At 44.1% G+C, this 16118-nt stretch overlaps 2 protein-coding genes across 4 annotated transcripts in view; one reads left to right on the forward strand and one right to left on the reverse strand.

The window, feature by feature from the left end:
- The window catches only part of LOC309377265 (cyclic nucleotide-binding domain-containing protein 2-like), a gene marked incomplete at its 5' end in the record, with an annotated part of 37815 nt that extends 35343 nt beyond the window's left edge, over nucleotides 1-2472 (reverse strand). The window contains one exon of the mRNA XM_081924253.1: nucleotides 2303-2472. Coding sequence (XP_081780379.1) covers nucleotides 2303-2472 — 170 coding nt within the window. The remainder of the gene's footprint in view (nucleotides 1-2302) is intronic.
- Nucleotides 1-14342, forward strand: part of EXOC1L (exocyst complex component 1 like) — a gene marked incomplete at its 5' end in the record, with an annotated part of 113497 nt that extends 99155 nt beyond the window's left edge. For 2 of the 3 annotated variants that reach the window (XM_081924655.1, XM_081924656.1), the window contains 2 exons: nucleotides 10793-10923; nucleotides 12909-14342. In XM_081924655.1, the coding sequence (XP_081780781.1) occupies nucleotides 10822-10923; nucleotides 12909-13178 (372 nt within the window). In that variant the 3' untranslated portion in view covers nucleotides 13179-14342. Of the gene's footprint in view, nucleotides 1-6597; nucleotides 6719-10792; nucleotides 10924-12908 lie in introns of those variants that run through there. The other variant, XM_081924654.1, reaches the window with a different exon arrangement.
- Between the last annotated feature and the right edge of the window lie 1776 nt (nucleotides 14343-16118).

The following is a 16118-nucleotide window of genomic DNA, read 5'->3' on the forward strand; positions in this document are numbered from 1 at the left end:
ACCGAATTCTTCTAACTAAAACCAACTATTGAGCTGATTTCAGTCTACAGAGTGTTCAAACTTTAAAACTTTCAATTTAACAGATTATTTTCAACTGGCATTTTGTTAGTCCATCTTATTCAGAAAAAAAGGCAGTGTGTGAAACACTTGTTCATTATTCTTGCATCTCAGCAATTTGTACATTAAACAAACAAACAAACTTTGACAGTACAGTGGTACCTTGGTTGTCGAACGGCTTGGCTCCCAAACAAATTGGCTCCCGAGTGCCGCAAACCCGCAAGTGAGTGTTCTGGTTTGCAAACGTTTTTTGGAAGTCGAAAGTCCGACGCAGCTTACGCAGCTTTCGATTGAGTGCAGGAAGCTCCTGCAGCCAATCGGAAGCCACGCCTTGGTTTTTGAACAGTTCTGGGAGTTGAATGGACTCCTGGAACGGATTAAGTTTGACAACCAAGGTACCTCTGTAGTTTCATATTAAGCAAAGCATTGATGAACCAGTGTCAATGCACAGCCAGGGTGTAGTAGTAACAAAGCAGTAGCATGCAAGCTTCACACTGTTTTGGGGTCCCATAAGAATTCCTTTGACATGCAGGCTGCAATTCCCTGGGAAGAACTACCAGTTGCAGAAACAAGGAGAAGAGGAAGGCTGGGGTCAGGCAATCAGACTGCATTCCTCTGTACAATTGCTTTAGAATAAGCATTGGTGAACTCAGCAGGATCTTCTTTTGAGTTAAACAAGCATAGAATTTCACTACCTGTAATTAGAGACTACCGGTAATTTAATATGGTAGGGAACAAACTTCTACAGGCAGCAATGCACGTGACATTTAAGCCGAAGTACATTTTTCCAAGTTACCGAGGTGAGAGCTTAAGATAATGGGAACGCAAACAAACAAACAAAACGGCACATACTGAAAGCTGTATTTTTAAATGTTTTTATTAAGATTTTCCTGGGTAATAACAGAATGTACAGAGTCTCTGCTTTCAAGTCATTGAATTAGTCAAACAAAACAGTCATATTCGAGGTAAGACATTATCGTTATAGGAAATATGAGGCTATTGGAAAAGAGACATGGGAAAAGAGGGGTGGAAAGGGGAAGACAGTGAAATTGCATTCTTGTCTTCTTCTTCTTTGACGATCACTCGTAGCCAAGTAAGATTGTCTTCCATAAACACGGTTTTAACAACAAGTGACTGTGGAGGCCAATTCTGGATCCACACGTCCTTCCACAGTGGGGACATTGGTTTCTGGGTGGGAGTTGATCACGGTGTGGATTTGCCAAGCGTGCCTTCCTCCTAGTACGTTTCTCCCTTGCGTCCTGAGTTCGAGTGTCTTCAAAGCCCATGACACCTTTGGTAAAGGCTGTTCTTCAACTGGAGCGCTCGCAGGCCAGTGTTTCCCAGTTTCATGTGCAAAGCTTTTTGTGTCAGCATTATGTATACAGATATTTTATTCTGCTGATGCTGTGAGAGTCTGGAGGGTGCTGGGTGTGACAGGTTGCGTGTGTTTTGTTTGTATGTGTGTTGTTGGGTCAAATTAAGCATATCAGTTTGTATGCTGTTGCAGGGGATAGGTCTTGCTAGCTTGCAAATGTATTTGAATGCAATTCATTCTTACTTTCTGGGTTCAGATACGCCTCCTTCCACTCAGCCCAACAGCAGCCATCCCAGAGACAGCTGCTATATGCGTGTCCATCAACAGGTGATGGAACGCGGACTTATTTCTTACTCTATTATGCTCCCTGGGCTTATTTACAATGCAATCCATGCCTACTCAGAAGAAAGCCTTAACATGGTGGCAGCGTAAAGATGCACCCCTAAACACACTTTGCTGACTCTCAAAGTCCCACTGAACCTAGTGAGGCTTGCTTCCAAGTAAACATTAGGCTGAACACTTCCTAAAGTGAGAAGACTGCCTAGATGCAGCAATGTCATCCACGCAAATGTATGGAATCTGTGTGTTTATTTAATAATTGGGGGGCGGGGGGTGTTGAGGAGTTTTCCACAGCCATTCCAGGCAGTCAGCTCTCTGAAATCTAGCCTGGAGTTCTAGATCTTCTGACCTAACTTGTTTATTAACTAAAAGACTTCTGCAAATGCCTCACTTTAGCCGTGGCTCCCGTGGGGCAGAAAGAAAGGCGGCGGTCAGCAGGCAGCGCGCGCGCTATGTGCAGTAGTCCCAGGGCATGCACAGAGCGCACAACCATCCCCCCATTGGCCAAGGTGCTGAAACAACTGGCCTCCCGCCTCCTCAGCATGCGGGTCTTAAGGGGAGACGGAGTGGAGCCGGCCGGGGGCGAGTTACCTTTTCCTGTTCAGCAGCAGCCCGCAGAGATGGGCGGCGGCGGCGGCTGCTCGGCGGAACCGTCGGCGTCCCGGCGCCTCTCCCTGGCAAGGAAGCGCGAAGGAGGCGGGCGCGGGAGAGCGATCCCCATCAGGGGAGAGAGGGTTTGCCTCTGGCAGCGAGGCGGCCATGGCTCCGTCTCCAACACTTCGTGGGGAGGAGCAGCCTCGGGCTCATTCCTGTGGCAACACGAAGGCGGGACAGGGAAGCCTCGGGCATGTTTTTCGCCCTGGGCGCACGGGCGGCAACGCGAACACGCCCTGGGGCGCGGAAACCTCGGAGAGGGAAAGAATCTTTACAACAACCTGGGTTCCCCTTCCTTCCTTTCGCCAGGTTCTGTGTCTTAAAACAGCTGCGCGTGGCAGAACTTCAACAGGTGGAGGGGCTTCCTCTTACACCGCATTTGAGTGCGAGGAGAAGCTGCACCAGCTGAACTTCTGCCTGCCACCAGGTTACTCTGTTAGGCCGGGTCAGAGCCTAGGGCTTGCCGATCAGAAGGTCGGCGGTTTGAATCCCCGCGACGGGGTGAGCTCCCGTTGCTCGGTCCCTGCTCCTGCCAACCTAGCAGTTCAAAAGCACATCCAAGTGCAAGTAGATAAATAGGTACCACTTCGGCGGGAAGGTAAACGGCGTTTCCGTGCGCTGGTCTGGTTCGCCAGAAGCGGCTTAGTCATGCTGGCCACATGACCCGGAAGCTGTACGTCAGCTCCCTCGGCAAATAAAGCGAGATGAGCGCCGCAACCCCAGAGTCGTCCACGACTGGACTTAATGGTCAGGGGTTCCTTTACCTTTACCTTTAAGAGAGATAACCCCCCTTGTTGCTTCTTCCACCTTCTGGGAAATGACATTGTCATCAAGACAGTGATGATCGTCTTCCAGAGCAACTACTCTATACCAAACTTAAAAATGGGAAGCGTAATGCTGGTGGTCAACAAAAGAGGTTGAAAGACTGTCTTGAGGCAAATCTTTAAAAATGTAGTATAAACACCGACAACTGGGAAACACTGGCCTGTGAGCACTCCAGTTGGAGAACAGCCGTTACCAAAGGTGTCATGGGCTTTGAAGACACTTGAACTCGGGACACAAGGGAGAAACGTGCTAAGAGGAAGGCACGCCTGGCAAACCCTCACTATGATCAACTCCCACCCGGAAACCTATGTCCCCACTGTAGAAGGATGTGTGGATCCAGAATTGGCCTCCACAGTTATTTACAGACTCACTTTTTAAGCCGTGTTTATGGCAGACAATCTTACTCGGCTACGAGTGATTGCCAAAAAGAAGAGAGAGGCATTTGTTGGACTTTGCATTCTTGGCAGAGTTTGGATTCCAGCGGATATCAGGGTAGCTGAAGTCTCCCATGACTGCTATATATCTCTCTCCTTTTTTAACCTTTGATAATCTGCTTTAGGAAGGCAAGTCCTCTTGGAAGTCTATAGCAGACACCCATATTAAGGTCACTGTTGTGTCCCTCTCAAACAATTTTTTTACCGTTATCCTCTCAATCTACCTTTCATGCTCCAAGGCATCCTCAAACACGAATTCTTTATAAAATTCTATACCGAGCATTCAGTGAAAATGCACCTTTCACACATGGTTGCTTGCAGTTCAATAGTAAGGTACTCATGTTTATGCACAGGTGTCTTTAAGGCAATATAAAAATGTAGGGAGAAGAAGCATAATTCAGTTACAATGCTGAGGTGGTCATCAGAAGTAAGACCAGCTGAGGGCCAAACTACACATGATGCATGAAATGGCAGCCCAAAGGCTATAAAGGTAAAGGGACCCCTGACTGTTAGGTCCAGTCGTGGCTGACTCTGGGGTTGCAGCACTCATCTTGCTTTATTGGCTGAGGGAGCCGGCATACAGCTTCTGGGTCATGTGGCTAGCATGACTAAGCCACTTCTGATGAACCAGAGCAGTGCACGGAAACGCCGTTTACCTTCCCGCCAGAGCGGTACCTATTTATCTACTTGCACTTTGCCGTGCTTTCGAACTGCTAGGTTGGCAGGAGCAGGGACTGAGCAATGGGAGCTCACCCCGTCGCGGGGATTCGAACCGCCAACCTTCTCATTGGGAAGTCCTAGGCTCTGTGGTTTAAAAAGAAAAGCCACTTTAGGAGATAATTGATTTGTCAGGTGAGGAAAGGATTGGCACCCCCTCCCCACTAATGCTTCCCCACTCTCAGCAACTTCCTCCTGGAGCAGATTTTCAAAATAAAATGGGTCATCACGTTGATGTTTCATTAGTTTTGTCTATTTGAACATGAGTGCAATGGTACTTACTCCTTACTCAGATTGTTCTATTTGTGTAACATAGAAAGCGGATGAGAGATCATTTTAAACAGAAGGCACATTGTACCTAGTAAATACTCCATGTAGCAGAGAAAATGCAAAACTGATTTAAATATCATTTGTGAAAATGGCTTAAATGTGCTGTTAATAGCCTCCCTGGAGTAGTGGGGGAGTTAGAAAAGAGAAAGCAATTCTGCTAATGAGCAAGGAGATGAATTAAAGATATTATTTAAAATCAATAGTGTTTACAGATGCTCTTTCCTCTCAGGTCGTCAGCTGAGGGTAGCTTGCCAGTCTAGCACTTTTTGAGCACCCCCCCCAAATGGTGCTAATCCCTCTGAAAAACAGGAGATAGGTTGTGTTGAAGCCAACAGGCAAAATATAGAGCTTAGAGCAGGGGTCAGCAAGGCTTAAAGGGCATGGCCTGAATCACTCCCATGGACAGTGGCGTAGCGTGGGGGGTGCAGGGGGGGCCGGGCGCACTGGGCGCAACATCTGGGGGTTAGGGTTAGGGGGCGCAAATCTACGGGTTAGGGGACGCAAATTACTTGCCTTGCCCCGGGTGCTGACAACCCACGCTACGCCACTGCCCACGGAGATCCTCCGTGGGCCGGACCAGCGTAGCACAACACCAGAAATCATGTCTGCACATGTCCGTGGTGCCATAAATCACTTCTGCACATGCCCAAACGCCAAAAATCGCTTCTGCACAGGGGCAATTTTCAGCATCTGGGCATGCGCAGAAGCGATTTCTGGGCATGCATAGAAGCGATTTCTGGGCATGCACAGAAGCGATTTCTGGGCATGCGCAGAAGCGGCTTATGGGCCAGTTAAGTCACCCTCATGGGCTGCTTTCAGCCCATGGGCCTTAGGTTGCTGACCTTTGGCTTAGAGCCATGGTTCTCAACATGAAGCACACGCCCCACACGGGGGCAATTTGATTTTTAAGGGGGCAATTTGGAAGCTTGTTTAGACCAAGTTAATGGCCTTTTAGGCTTCCTCCACATGGATAGGAGTTCACTTTTTGAATAATTAGAATTATATGTCATGGGGGGGGTCAGGATTTTAGAGATGCATAGGTGGGGCATGGCAAAAAAAAAGGCTGGGAACCACTGGCTTAGAGAGAAATGAAGCAGGTGGAAGTCATTAAGACTACACAGAATTGAATGATTTCAGAAATATTTGTGGAAGGGATTAGCTTTGGGAAAGGGAGAACAAAATGTTTCATAAATGAAATGTTTTGCAAGATTTGAAGAGCATTGGAACAAAACTCTAGCATGGAAAGGGTTACATGAGAAAAACCAGCTTTCCAGAATTACTATAACCCGGATGGTGGATGATGTTTTCTCCCCTGGTGTCCTGAAAGTGAAGATCTGGATTTAGTGCTGAAGCCCTTTGTGAACTGGCAGGTGGTTTCGGAGCCAGAACTGTCTGGCTTCCCTTCATTTCTGAAGCGATGCACGTAGACTTGTGGCAAAAGTTAAGTGTTCGGGAACAGCAGCGGCACTGCAGATGAGGGCGTGCAAGGAGATGTAGCTCCTGCTCCTGTCTCTTCTTTCGCCAGTGGTAATATCCTTAATGGAAGATCATCTCAATCAATACCTCCAGGCAGCTGCTAACTGACTGGGATAATGGAATCAAAATGAGTTAGTGCGAATGGGGCTTCTTCGCTGCTCTGGTATTAAAGATGCCTCTGCCCTGTGAGAGTCAGGGGGCTGCTGAGACCCACAGAAGACAATCTCTCTTCACATCAGCAAACTATGTCAGAGAAGAGGAGCCTCTGTTGCTGGGCAGGACTCTGAATGGGGCCGCTGGTCTTCTGGCCAACAAGCTGGGAGCTGTGGCCTGATTGCCGTGTGACACTGAACTCAGGTCCTAACTCCTGGAGGGACTCTAGAAGGAAGAAGGAGAAGAGGTGTGGAAACAAGACATCTGCCTGGGTCGCTCGTGATCAAAGCCAAGGCAATGTCATCATTGGTGAAAGAGGACCTCAACAAGAAGCTGTTCAAATCCCTTGGGCAAAGGTTGTATGAGTTCATTGAAGTTGAGTGTTCGGGCAAGGATCGCTTCTACCTCTGCGCTTCAGGTAAATAGGAAAGGGCCTAACAAGGTCCAGGCTACAGCTATCCAACCTGGTGTAGGGACTAAGAGTGTGAGTTGGGAGCCAGAAATTTCTGATTCAAAGCTCTCCTTAGTCATGAACTAATGTGGCACCTTGTAGAGAAACCACAGTTCTCTCAGCCTCAGTCTATCTGCAGCAGAAAGGTAATATAACAGACGTTTCTGATATAATGTGTGTGGGATGCTTTGAAAAAATCCAACACAAATGTTAAATATTCATATTTGACAGGGGATCTCCTGGCTGCAATTTCATGCCATTTCCAATAAATCTGATGTATTCTGATTAATGGTATTTATTTCCAAGTAAGGCAGCAGTCTTAAGCACATCTGCTTGGAATTAGGAAATCAATGAAATTTTCTTCAAAGCAAATGTGACGGGGATTGGACTTTGAAAGTGTTTAGAGTTAAGAGGCTGGTGCTTCCCACAAGTCCAAGAAAAATAATAGTAATCTAGTTTTACAGTAAGTTCTAATGCATGGTTACTCGGAATTCAGTTGTACTTATTTTAATGGGGCCTACTCCTAAATAGGGGGTTTTAGCTGATAGCTTGAGATTGTTTATAAATGCTTATTTACATCTCACTGTGTCAGCTGTAGGCAGGCTGCATTTAATATTGTGCCAGCGAAATGGCATCTTCCTTTTCAATCTGCAGTACTAAGCCTATTTCCGATTAGATGTAATTCTTACTGCATTCATTTTCAAGCCAATGTGCTCAGGATTGACTTATCTTAATTGTTTGTTGCCATCTCCCTGCATGCTTCAAGTTGGCCCAACACATAACAGTGTTTACGGGTTCCCTATGTCTTCCAGTATCTGAGAAATGTGTGAAGCTAGAAGATATTGTAAGTTTGTGGGTTTTGTTTGCATTGTAGTTCTGGTAGCCGTTGTAGAGGATTTGTTAGTTTTTCCTTCTTATGTAAGTACAACTACAAATTGTTTAGATATTTGTTGCACTGCTTTGAGCCTTGATACTAGGTGTTTTTGCAATGCAATAATTTATCACCACAAATCATCACCAATAGAACTATTTTGGTAGTTTAACAGAGATGCTAATCAGAAGTTTGTATGTGTGTAATATTTCCTACAAAACCCTAGGGAAAGATTATCCTCTTTTCTTCCCAATACGATAATATAAGCACCTGTAACATGAAGCAAATAATTTTGTAGTCGGAGTACTTTCAAAGATTTTTTTCTACGAATTGAAAGACTTTAATACCCTTGTTTATCTTCTGCTTATATTTATCACCTAAATGTATGGTCAATGTGCTCAATTATCACCCATGTTGCGGGTGAGGTATGCCACTAATATGAAGATCTGCTGGTTGCATTGTTTGAAGCTGCTAAATATTTCCAAATGCAAGACCTCAAGAGAATGCAGAGGGATGAGTTTTCTTCTGAAATAGTGGGGGAGCAACATTTTTGTAATCAATAGGACTGTACAAAAGGGGGTGAAGAAATCGTTTTTGCCCAGAATATTAGGAAAGAAAAAGCAGGGACACCATCAAAGGCCACCACCTCAGATTCAGTGAATGTTAAAGCACAGAATCAGAATGGGTGGTGAATTAATGGATTGGAGGACAGAATGCCTCTGGGGCAAATCTTGCTTCCTTATCTGTATAGATATGAAATTACTGGTCATGAGAGATTCTTTTCCTAGAAGACACATTTGCTAGCCTCCTTCACGCTGCCCTTCTGCAGGTGCCATCTGCAAAACCTCCCTCAAAACAACATCCTTCGGTATATGCATTTTTCTCACTTAACATCCAGTGGGTGTTTGCTTCACTGCTGGGCAAAAATTAACATAGACCAAACCAAGATTCAGTAAGTCACTATGGAGTTTCAGAACCTACTGCTGCCTCTGAAATTCATTTTGATATTCACAGTGCTCACTTTGCTTTACCCAGAGCTTCACCCTGACAGTCACAAGAGGCAGATCTAGGGGAGCGCAACCGTTGGAGTCGCACCAGGCACAGAGCTTGTGGGGCGCCACAGCAGACGCCACCACTCTTGCGTCCAATGGAGGGTGAGGGGCTGTGGGCACCAAAATTTGGCACTTCACAAGGTGCCACTGAAATTTGAGACACCAAGGTCCGCCAATGCACCCACATTCCTATTAACTTAAAAGGCAACTTGGTTTCAATCAATTTGCTTGACAACTGGGTTGTGCAAAGAAAAACTATGCACAGTGGTACCTCGGGTTAAGAACTTAATTTGTTCTGAAGGTCCATTATTAACCTGAAACTGTTCTTAACCTGAGGTACCACTTTAGCTAATGGGGCCTCCTGCTGCTGCTGTGCCGCCACCGTGTGATTTCTGTTCTCATCCTGAAGCAAAGTTCTTAACCTGAGGTACTATTTCTGGGTTAGTGGAGTCTGTAACCTGAAGCATCAGTAACCTGAAGCGTCTGTAACCTGAGGTACCACTGTAATTGTCTTCCAAAAAATGTTTTAAAAGGAAAGGCTATATTTAGCAAAGCAGTGGCCAGTTTCCAAAGCTGCATACAAACAAAGGGATTTCTAATGGTGCTTCTCAGGCAGCTGTCTTTCATGACACATGGCAAAAAACTTTTGTGAGTGAAAATTTTCCAAAAGCAGTTTATGATATGGTATAGAAGTCTGCTCTTCTGAACAGGAAATGTCAAAAAAAAAAAATCCATGGGGCCTGCCCAATCCTTTGTATGTATTTAAAATAGCTCTTAGGTTTCAGTCAATGTATTCAGGATCATGGTTCAAAGTGACAGATCTAGCTGTACTCAGAAATAAACCGCACTGGAATTAATAGGATTAACTTCAAAGTAAGTATGCTGAGGATTACCTGTGGATATTCATAGCACTTTTATATATAAAAAGTATATTAAGAGTTGGGCTTTTAAACATACACTCACGCATGTTGCATCATGCAAATCACACAAAGTACATCACTTACAAAGTGCATATGCATACATCATTCTTCATACACTTGTCAGAAGGCTCAGTCAATGTGTGAGGTAAACCACAACAAAAACACTCCATTTCCAGGTCTTCATTGGGCATATGGCATCTTCCATCATTCAGCACCCTGGACAGCTGCACTGAAACTAAGCAAAACTTGGAAGTCCTAAGTGTGCAAAGTGAAGCACTTGCATATGTATCCTAGGCTTTGCAGATACTGTACTCCAAGCAAAACACCGTGATCCTGGCCTTGAGCCAGTTGGTTAGAGGAGGTAGCAATGTGGGGGGTGTGTGAAAGAAAAATGGAGCTGTTTGCTTCCTTTCCACTGCTTGGTAAAGTGAAGGGAGGATGAGCAACCTGAGCAGTATAGAGGTGAAGAGAAAATGGTCTGGGTCTGGGATGGAGAGCATCTTTCTCAGGATATCAAACATGGCAGTGATAGGCACTGTGTTTTCCCATATGGGCTTCTTCCTGCAAGCACCTATTTCCTAACCCTTTTCCCCACAAACTTTAGGGAAGTTTTTTATGTTTGATGTTTTATTGTGCTTTTAATTCTGTTGGGAGCCACCCAGAGTGGCTGGGGAAACCCAGCCAAATGGGCGGGGTATAAATAATAACATTATATATTAATATAGTAGCATGTAAAGAGGTGAAATCACTGGCTCTGAAGCGGCCGCCAGATTTAGGTAAATTAGTGGATGCAACATCAATGTGAGAGAATCTAAGAGTGGACAAATGCACAAAACACTGGAGGCAGTGTGAACTTTACCATCACAATCTTATATTAATATATCAATAACATTATACATCCACTAGTCAGCCTGTACAGGATGTTTCGGTGCCATTGAAGTGTTTGTATATTGAGGTGGCAATCTTGGTTACATTTACTTGTAAGTTCCATTTGGAACTTGCTTCCAAATAAGGATGCTTATTGCACAAAATAAAATATGCTTGCTAAATGTCTCCAAACTTAACAAACTTCAGACACTGCTGGGTCATATTCATTAATTGAAATCATATAGTGTTTCTAAAAATAACAGGGAATTAATTTTCAGATAGGTGCAGAAATGTATCATCTGTGCAAACTTCTTCTTTTTTTGTCTTGCAGTAACAAAAGGTGAAGAAGTACAAATAACTATGGTGAAACACTTTAGGATAGGCCTCGATGAGAATTATGAAATATCTGAAAAATGGTTTCTTGACGATTTGGAGATGATTGATGGGAAAGAAGCTGATACTGTAAGGACTGCGTTTTATTATAAGGCATCATTGTACTGCAGTTTGTGATGTAATCTTTGGAATGAAATGCTAACGCAAGAAGTTTCTATGTTAAAATTGCATCATGAGATTTCAGGCTGAATATTTTGTAGCATATCCATACTATGATTGCTCCACATAAAGCTTTGTTTGCCAAAACCACTAAGCAGTCTCTTTCAGTTCTATGAACCTTATCCAATTAGCAGCAGCAACAAAAAGAACCCTTTGAGCTTCAGGGCTTTCCATGTTCTCTCAAGCTCCAAAATGTGGGGAAATTACAGTCTTATTTAAGCAGTATTGATATAGTACGTTATCTTATGGTCAATTTCAGCACTGCCACCATCTTGGAGCTCAAATTACTATGGAAATTCATTCATGCAACATGTTAAACCAAAATTTTTGTTAATTGAATACAAACATTTTGAATGAAGAAGGAAGAACTATCCTCAGTAATAGGAAATTACACAGCCTCTAGAAAGGCAGGAATTCACATGCAACTTACATTATTACTTTTAATTGGCTAATTTATTGAGCAAAAGGAAGTTGGAAATAAAAGTTGGCAATTTCTTTCCTCACCAGAGTTTCCACCCCATGTCTCTCAAATCTACTCCCTGCCTCCTTCCACCTCTAAGTTCTAAACCGCTTGGCCTAACTGAACTTTAAATACTTTAAGGCAGAGGTTTTCAACCTTTCTGAGTCCAAGGCTGCCTTGACCAAACACAGTCTTTCTGCAACACCCCTGTGGGGCTCAGGAGCCCAGTTATGTCACCCCTTGCCTGCAGAGCTGGCAGCCTCTCATGCTTTTTCAAACACCCTCCCTTGTGGAGTGTTCCCTCAGGCTCCTCTCCTCTCCCCTCTCTTTGGGAGTCATCTGAGCAGCCCCAGCTGCCACCCCTGGTCTCTGAGCTGTCTTCCTGCCCCAAAGAGAGGTTCCTTCTCACACTGCCCCACAGGGGCCTGAGAAGCATCCCAAAGCCAGGCCCAGAGGCACAATTTGCCTGGGGAGCTTGTAGCCAGGGCTGCTGCAACAAACAGCTGCACAACCCTTTGGGAGTCAGAGATGTGAGAGGGCATCATAGGACGAAGGAAAGGAAAGAGGGACAAAGGGCAGTGCTGCCCGCGGCACCCCTGACCATCATTCAAGGCACCCCAGGGTGCCACGGCACACTGATTGTAAGCCACTCCTTTAAGACTTAGGCCTGATTTGTCAAAGAGAGAGAAAGAGAGACAGAGACAGAGAGAGGAAAGTACTCTTGCTCTCATCTGATTCTATTTCAATGACATACACCAGGGGTCAGCAAAATTTTTCAGCAGGTGGCCAGTCCACTGTCCCTCAGACCTTGTGGGGGGCTGGACTATTTTTTTGGGGGGGGGGAAATGAACGAATACCTATGCCCCACAAATAACCCAGAGATGCATTTTAAATAAAAGCAGCACACATTCTACTCATGTAAAAACACCAGGCAGGCCCCATAAATAACCCAGAGATGCATTTTAAATAAAAGCACACATTCTACTCATGTAAAAACACGGTGATTCCCGGACCGTCCGCAGGCCGGATTTAGAAGGTGATTGGGCCAGATCCGGCCCCCGGGCCTTAGTTTGCCTACCCATGACATAAACCATTTCAAAATTTCAGAAATATTAATTTTTAATAGCAACAAACATATCTGAAGCAAATTATGACTATTCAAATATTTCTATTTCATCAAAATTTCTGCTAACTGGTGGAAGGATTTCCCCCCTGACCTCACAACAGCAACAAAAAGAACTGGCACAAGTTGTACAAATTAGAACCACTCAAGAGTTTGGGAAATATTTCCAAAATCTATCTTGGATCAATAAATGTTTTTTTTTTAATCCACAATAACATGCCCAAGCTACAAGGCAGTTGAGTGCAGTGCAATAAGGATTTAGACACTATCATACAAGTAATAATTTTTCTCTTTTCATTTCTTTCTTTTCAGGATAATCCGTGGTTTGATATGCATTTCAAGAAAGTCTATAGTTGGGAAGCGTATAGCTGTGCATCTAAATACGCCTTTGCGCGGACATTAAATAAACTGAACGAGATGTACCTCCAGAAGGACTTGAAGATAGTCAACTTTGATTTTACCTACATAAATGATGGTTCACTCTGGTCATCTAACAATGGGGATGACTGCTTAGTACTTATGAGAATCTGCTTCTATGCATCCAACCTTTTGTGTCTGTCTCTGTGCCCTCTGCCTGTCTGACTATTATCACTCTCTCCGGATTTGGATACAATTTCAAAATAAGGTTTTTAAATAGTTCAATTCCGTACTGTCAGGGTTTCGATTTTTCATAAACGGTTACAATTTTTTATATAAATTGTTCATCTCAAAGAGAGAGTCTTGACAATATATGTATGTCCTTAAATATCTATTTCCAACCACTTATTTCACCTAAATTGAAACACATATTCAGGCTGCGTCCCTGTAATCACATACCCCATTGGACTCCATGGTGTTTCCTCTGAATAGACATGTATAAGATTGCAATATAGCTACAGCTACACAAAACTGTATGTTAGTTTTATACCGGTCTAACTGGCCTGGCTTCTCCCAAAGAAACCTGGGAACTGTAGTCTGGCATGTGTTGGTGCTTTAGGGGGCTAGGAGTTGTGTCCCGTCCCTTTGTTACTGTGCATGCAATAAACTGCAGTGGGCAGGAGCGGCAAAGACAAGTCGTGTTATGCATTTTTATAAGATGGTTTTCCATTTCTGCCACCTCTGATCTTTAGTAGCCTTAGAACACAAAGCAAACAAATATGCACATTCCTACAATAAAGGTAAAGGGACCCCTGACCGTTAGGTCCAGTAGTGGACAACTCTGGGGTTGCGGCGCTCATCTCGCTTTACTGGCCAAGGGAGCCGGCGTACAGCTTCCGGGTCATGTGGCCAGCACGACTAAGCCGCTTCTGGTGAACCAGAGCAGCGCACGGAAACACCGTTTACCTTCCCGCCGGAGCGGTACCTATTTATCTACTTGCACTTTGATGTGCTTTCGAACTGCTAGGTTGGCAGGAGCAGGGACCGAGCAACGGGAGCTCACCCCATCGCGGGGATTTGAACCACCGACCTTCTGATTGGCAAGCCCTAGGCTCTGTGGTTTAACCCACAGTATCACCCGCCTATGCAATTTGTGCCCGCCAAGCCAAGATGGAACAGGTTCTTGCTGCCTATAAAGAGAACAAACAATGTGGCTTGTCCTGCACTTCTCAGACTTGAAGCAGAGCTAGTGAACAATGTTCAGTTCTGCAGGTCACAAGTTGTGTGTGCTTTGACCACAATAAAAATGAATAAACAAATAATCAGAAGAGTTGCACATCATGCGCTGGGAATCATGCAGTTCAATTTGGATTGCAACTAGTCATGAGCAGTTGGTATAAGTCTGGATTTATATAATGATTATACATGTTTAAAGCACATAGCTTCTCCAAAGAATCATGGGAACTGTAGTTTGAGAAGAGTACTGGGAATTGCATGTCTGTTAAAGGAAAACTACAGTTTCCAGTATTCTTTGGACGGAAGCCATGCACTTTAAATGTGTCTTGAATGTGCTTTGTGGGGTGGGAATGTTAATGTGGGGTGATACTGAGCTACATAGACTCAGTGGTCTAACTTGATAGATGGCAGCTTACTTTATTTAAAAAGCAAAACAAAACTTTTAAGTTTTACATGTGAAAACAGCCTGCAGCAGATACATATTGCTATCAGTTTTATACTTAACACACATATGGAAGCACTGGTGGCTGCAGGAGGAAGTTCCTTTAGTAACACTCTAATGAAACAACAAAAATCGAACTGTAAATACTCCCTGCCATTCTTTCTTAAGAAATGAACAAATAATTGATACTTTCAACAGACTTGTTTGGTATCCTTGGAACTGATATGTAACTACATATTTGTTATGTTCAACTATTTTTGCTCTTGCTTGGCTCTTCTTTATTTGTGTAACTGGATTCAAATGAAAATACAGTGTATACTTAAAATACCACTGCTATGAATGTGCCTATCATATATGCCTTGCTGCACACTCTGTTGTGAAAGTGAGCTGATTTAAACCTTTATGATACCTCATTCACATTCTCGGGGCACAATAGCTCAAGAATTCTTAAGTCATTACAACTATGGAATTTTTAAAGCATTATCTTTTTAATTGGTTTGATTCAGGATCAACAAACATGAATGGCCAGTACTTTAAAATACAACCCCTGCCCCCCCCCCAAAATAATTATGAGCCAGCTTACACTTGCTTCTGACTTCAATAGAGCTTTGGTTTGCAGAGGTGCCACTTGCATCAACTGGAGTGTCCTTGTGATGCATAGTTCTTGTAGCACCCCTTTACAACCCTGATTTTGGAGAAGCCATTTCACACAAATGGCACCTTTGCATTAGCGCAAACCAGCCACTTCTCAGGGAGAAGGGATTTGTCTATTACATTTCTATCCCATCTTTCCTCCAGGGAGTTTAAGGCATTGCACATGGTTTCCAACCCCCCGCCCCTTTCATCTTCACAACCCTGTGATATGATGACTGGTTCAAAGTCACCAGTGGTGGGGTGCACAGAAGGATTTCCTAGTTTGGTTTGACTGGACAGCTGGTTTCAAATTTGAAGGGTCTGATGCTTCAGTGACTGAAACTGTGTGCTTGGTTCTGTACACTCGTAATACCTACCCAGCCTGCTACATTTGTAAATAAACAGATTATTGCAAAAGATGCAGTAAGCATCCCGTGTTCTCTCTACTGAAGAAAACTGGTCCTGCAATGAATACTCTTGCATGCATGACTACTGTCCTGGCTGGAGGGTGGCATATTTTTGAAAGCTGATTGCTTGCTGGAGGTCGGCAGTGATCAGTTTATTAAGCTGCTTGATTTTCTGAAGAGCTAAGTCAGTGAAACAAGACAGAACATAGCTAAAGTGCAAATGGCGGAAAACATGGAATAAATCTGAATGCAAACCACAGTCCAGGGCAGCATTGGCGGGACCACCATCCTATTATTATTTTTCTTCGCCACCATCACTGCATCCACCCAGCACTGAGAAGCATTTAACCGCCTGCCCTCAGGAGGAGCGGATGGGGACCGTGGTACACAGCTGCTCTGAGCTAAACAGCATGCAATGCATTTACTCCAACAAATATCCGGAATCCT

The sequence above is a fragment of the Podarcis melisellensis genome, assembly GCF_964234715.1.
Source record: "Podarcis melisellensis genome assembly, chromosome: 9".
Classification (NCBI taxonomy): Eukaryota; Metazoa; Chordata; class Lepidosauria; order Squamata; family Lacertidae; genus Podarcis; species Podarcis melisellensis.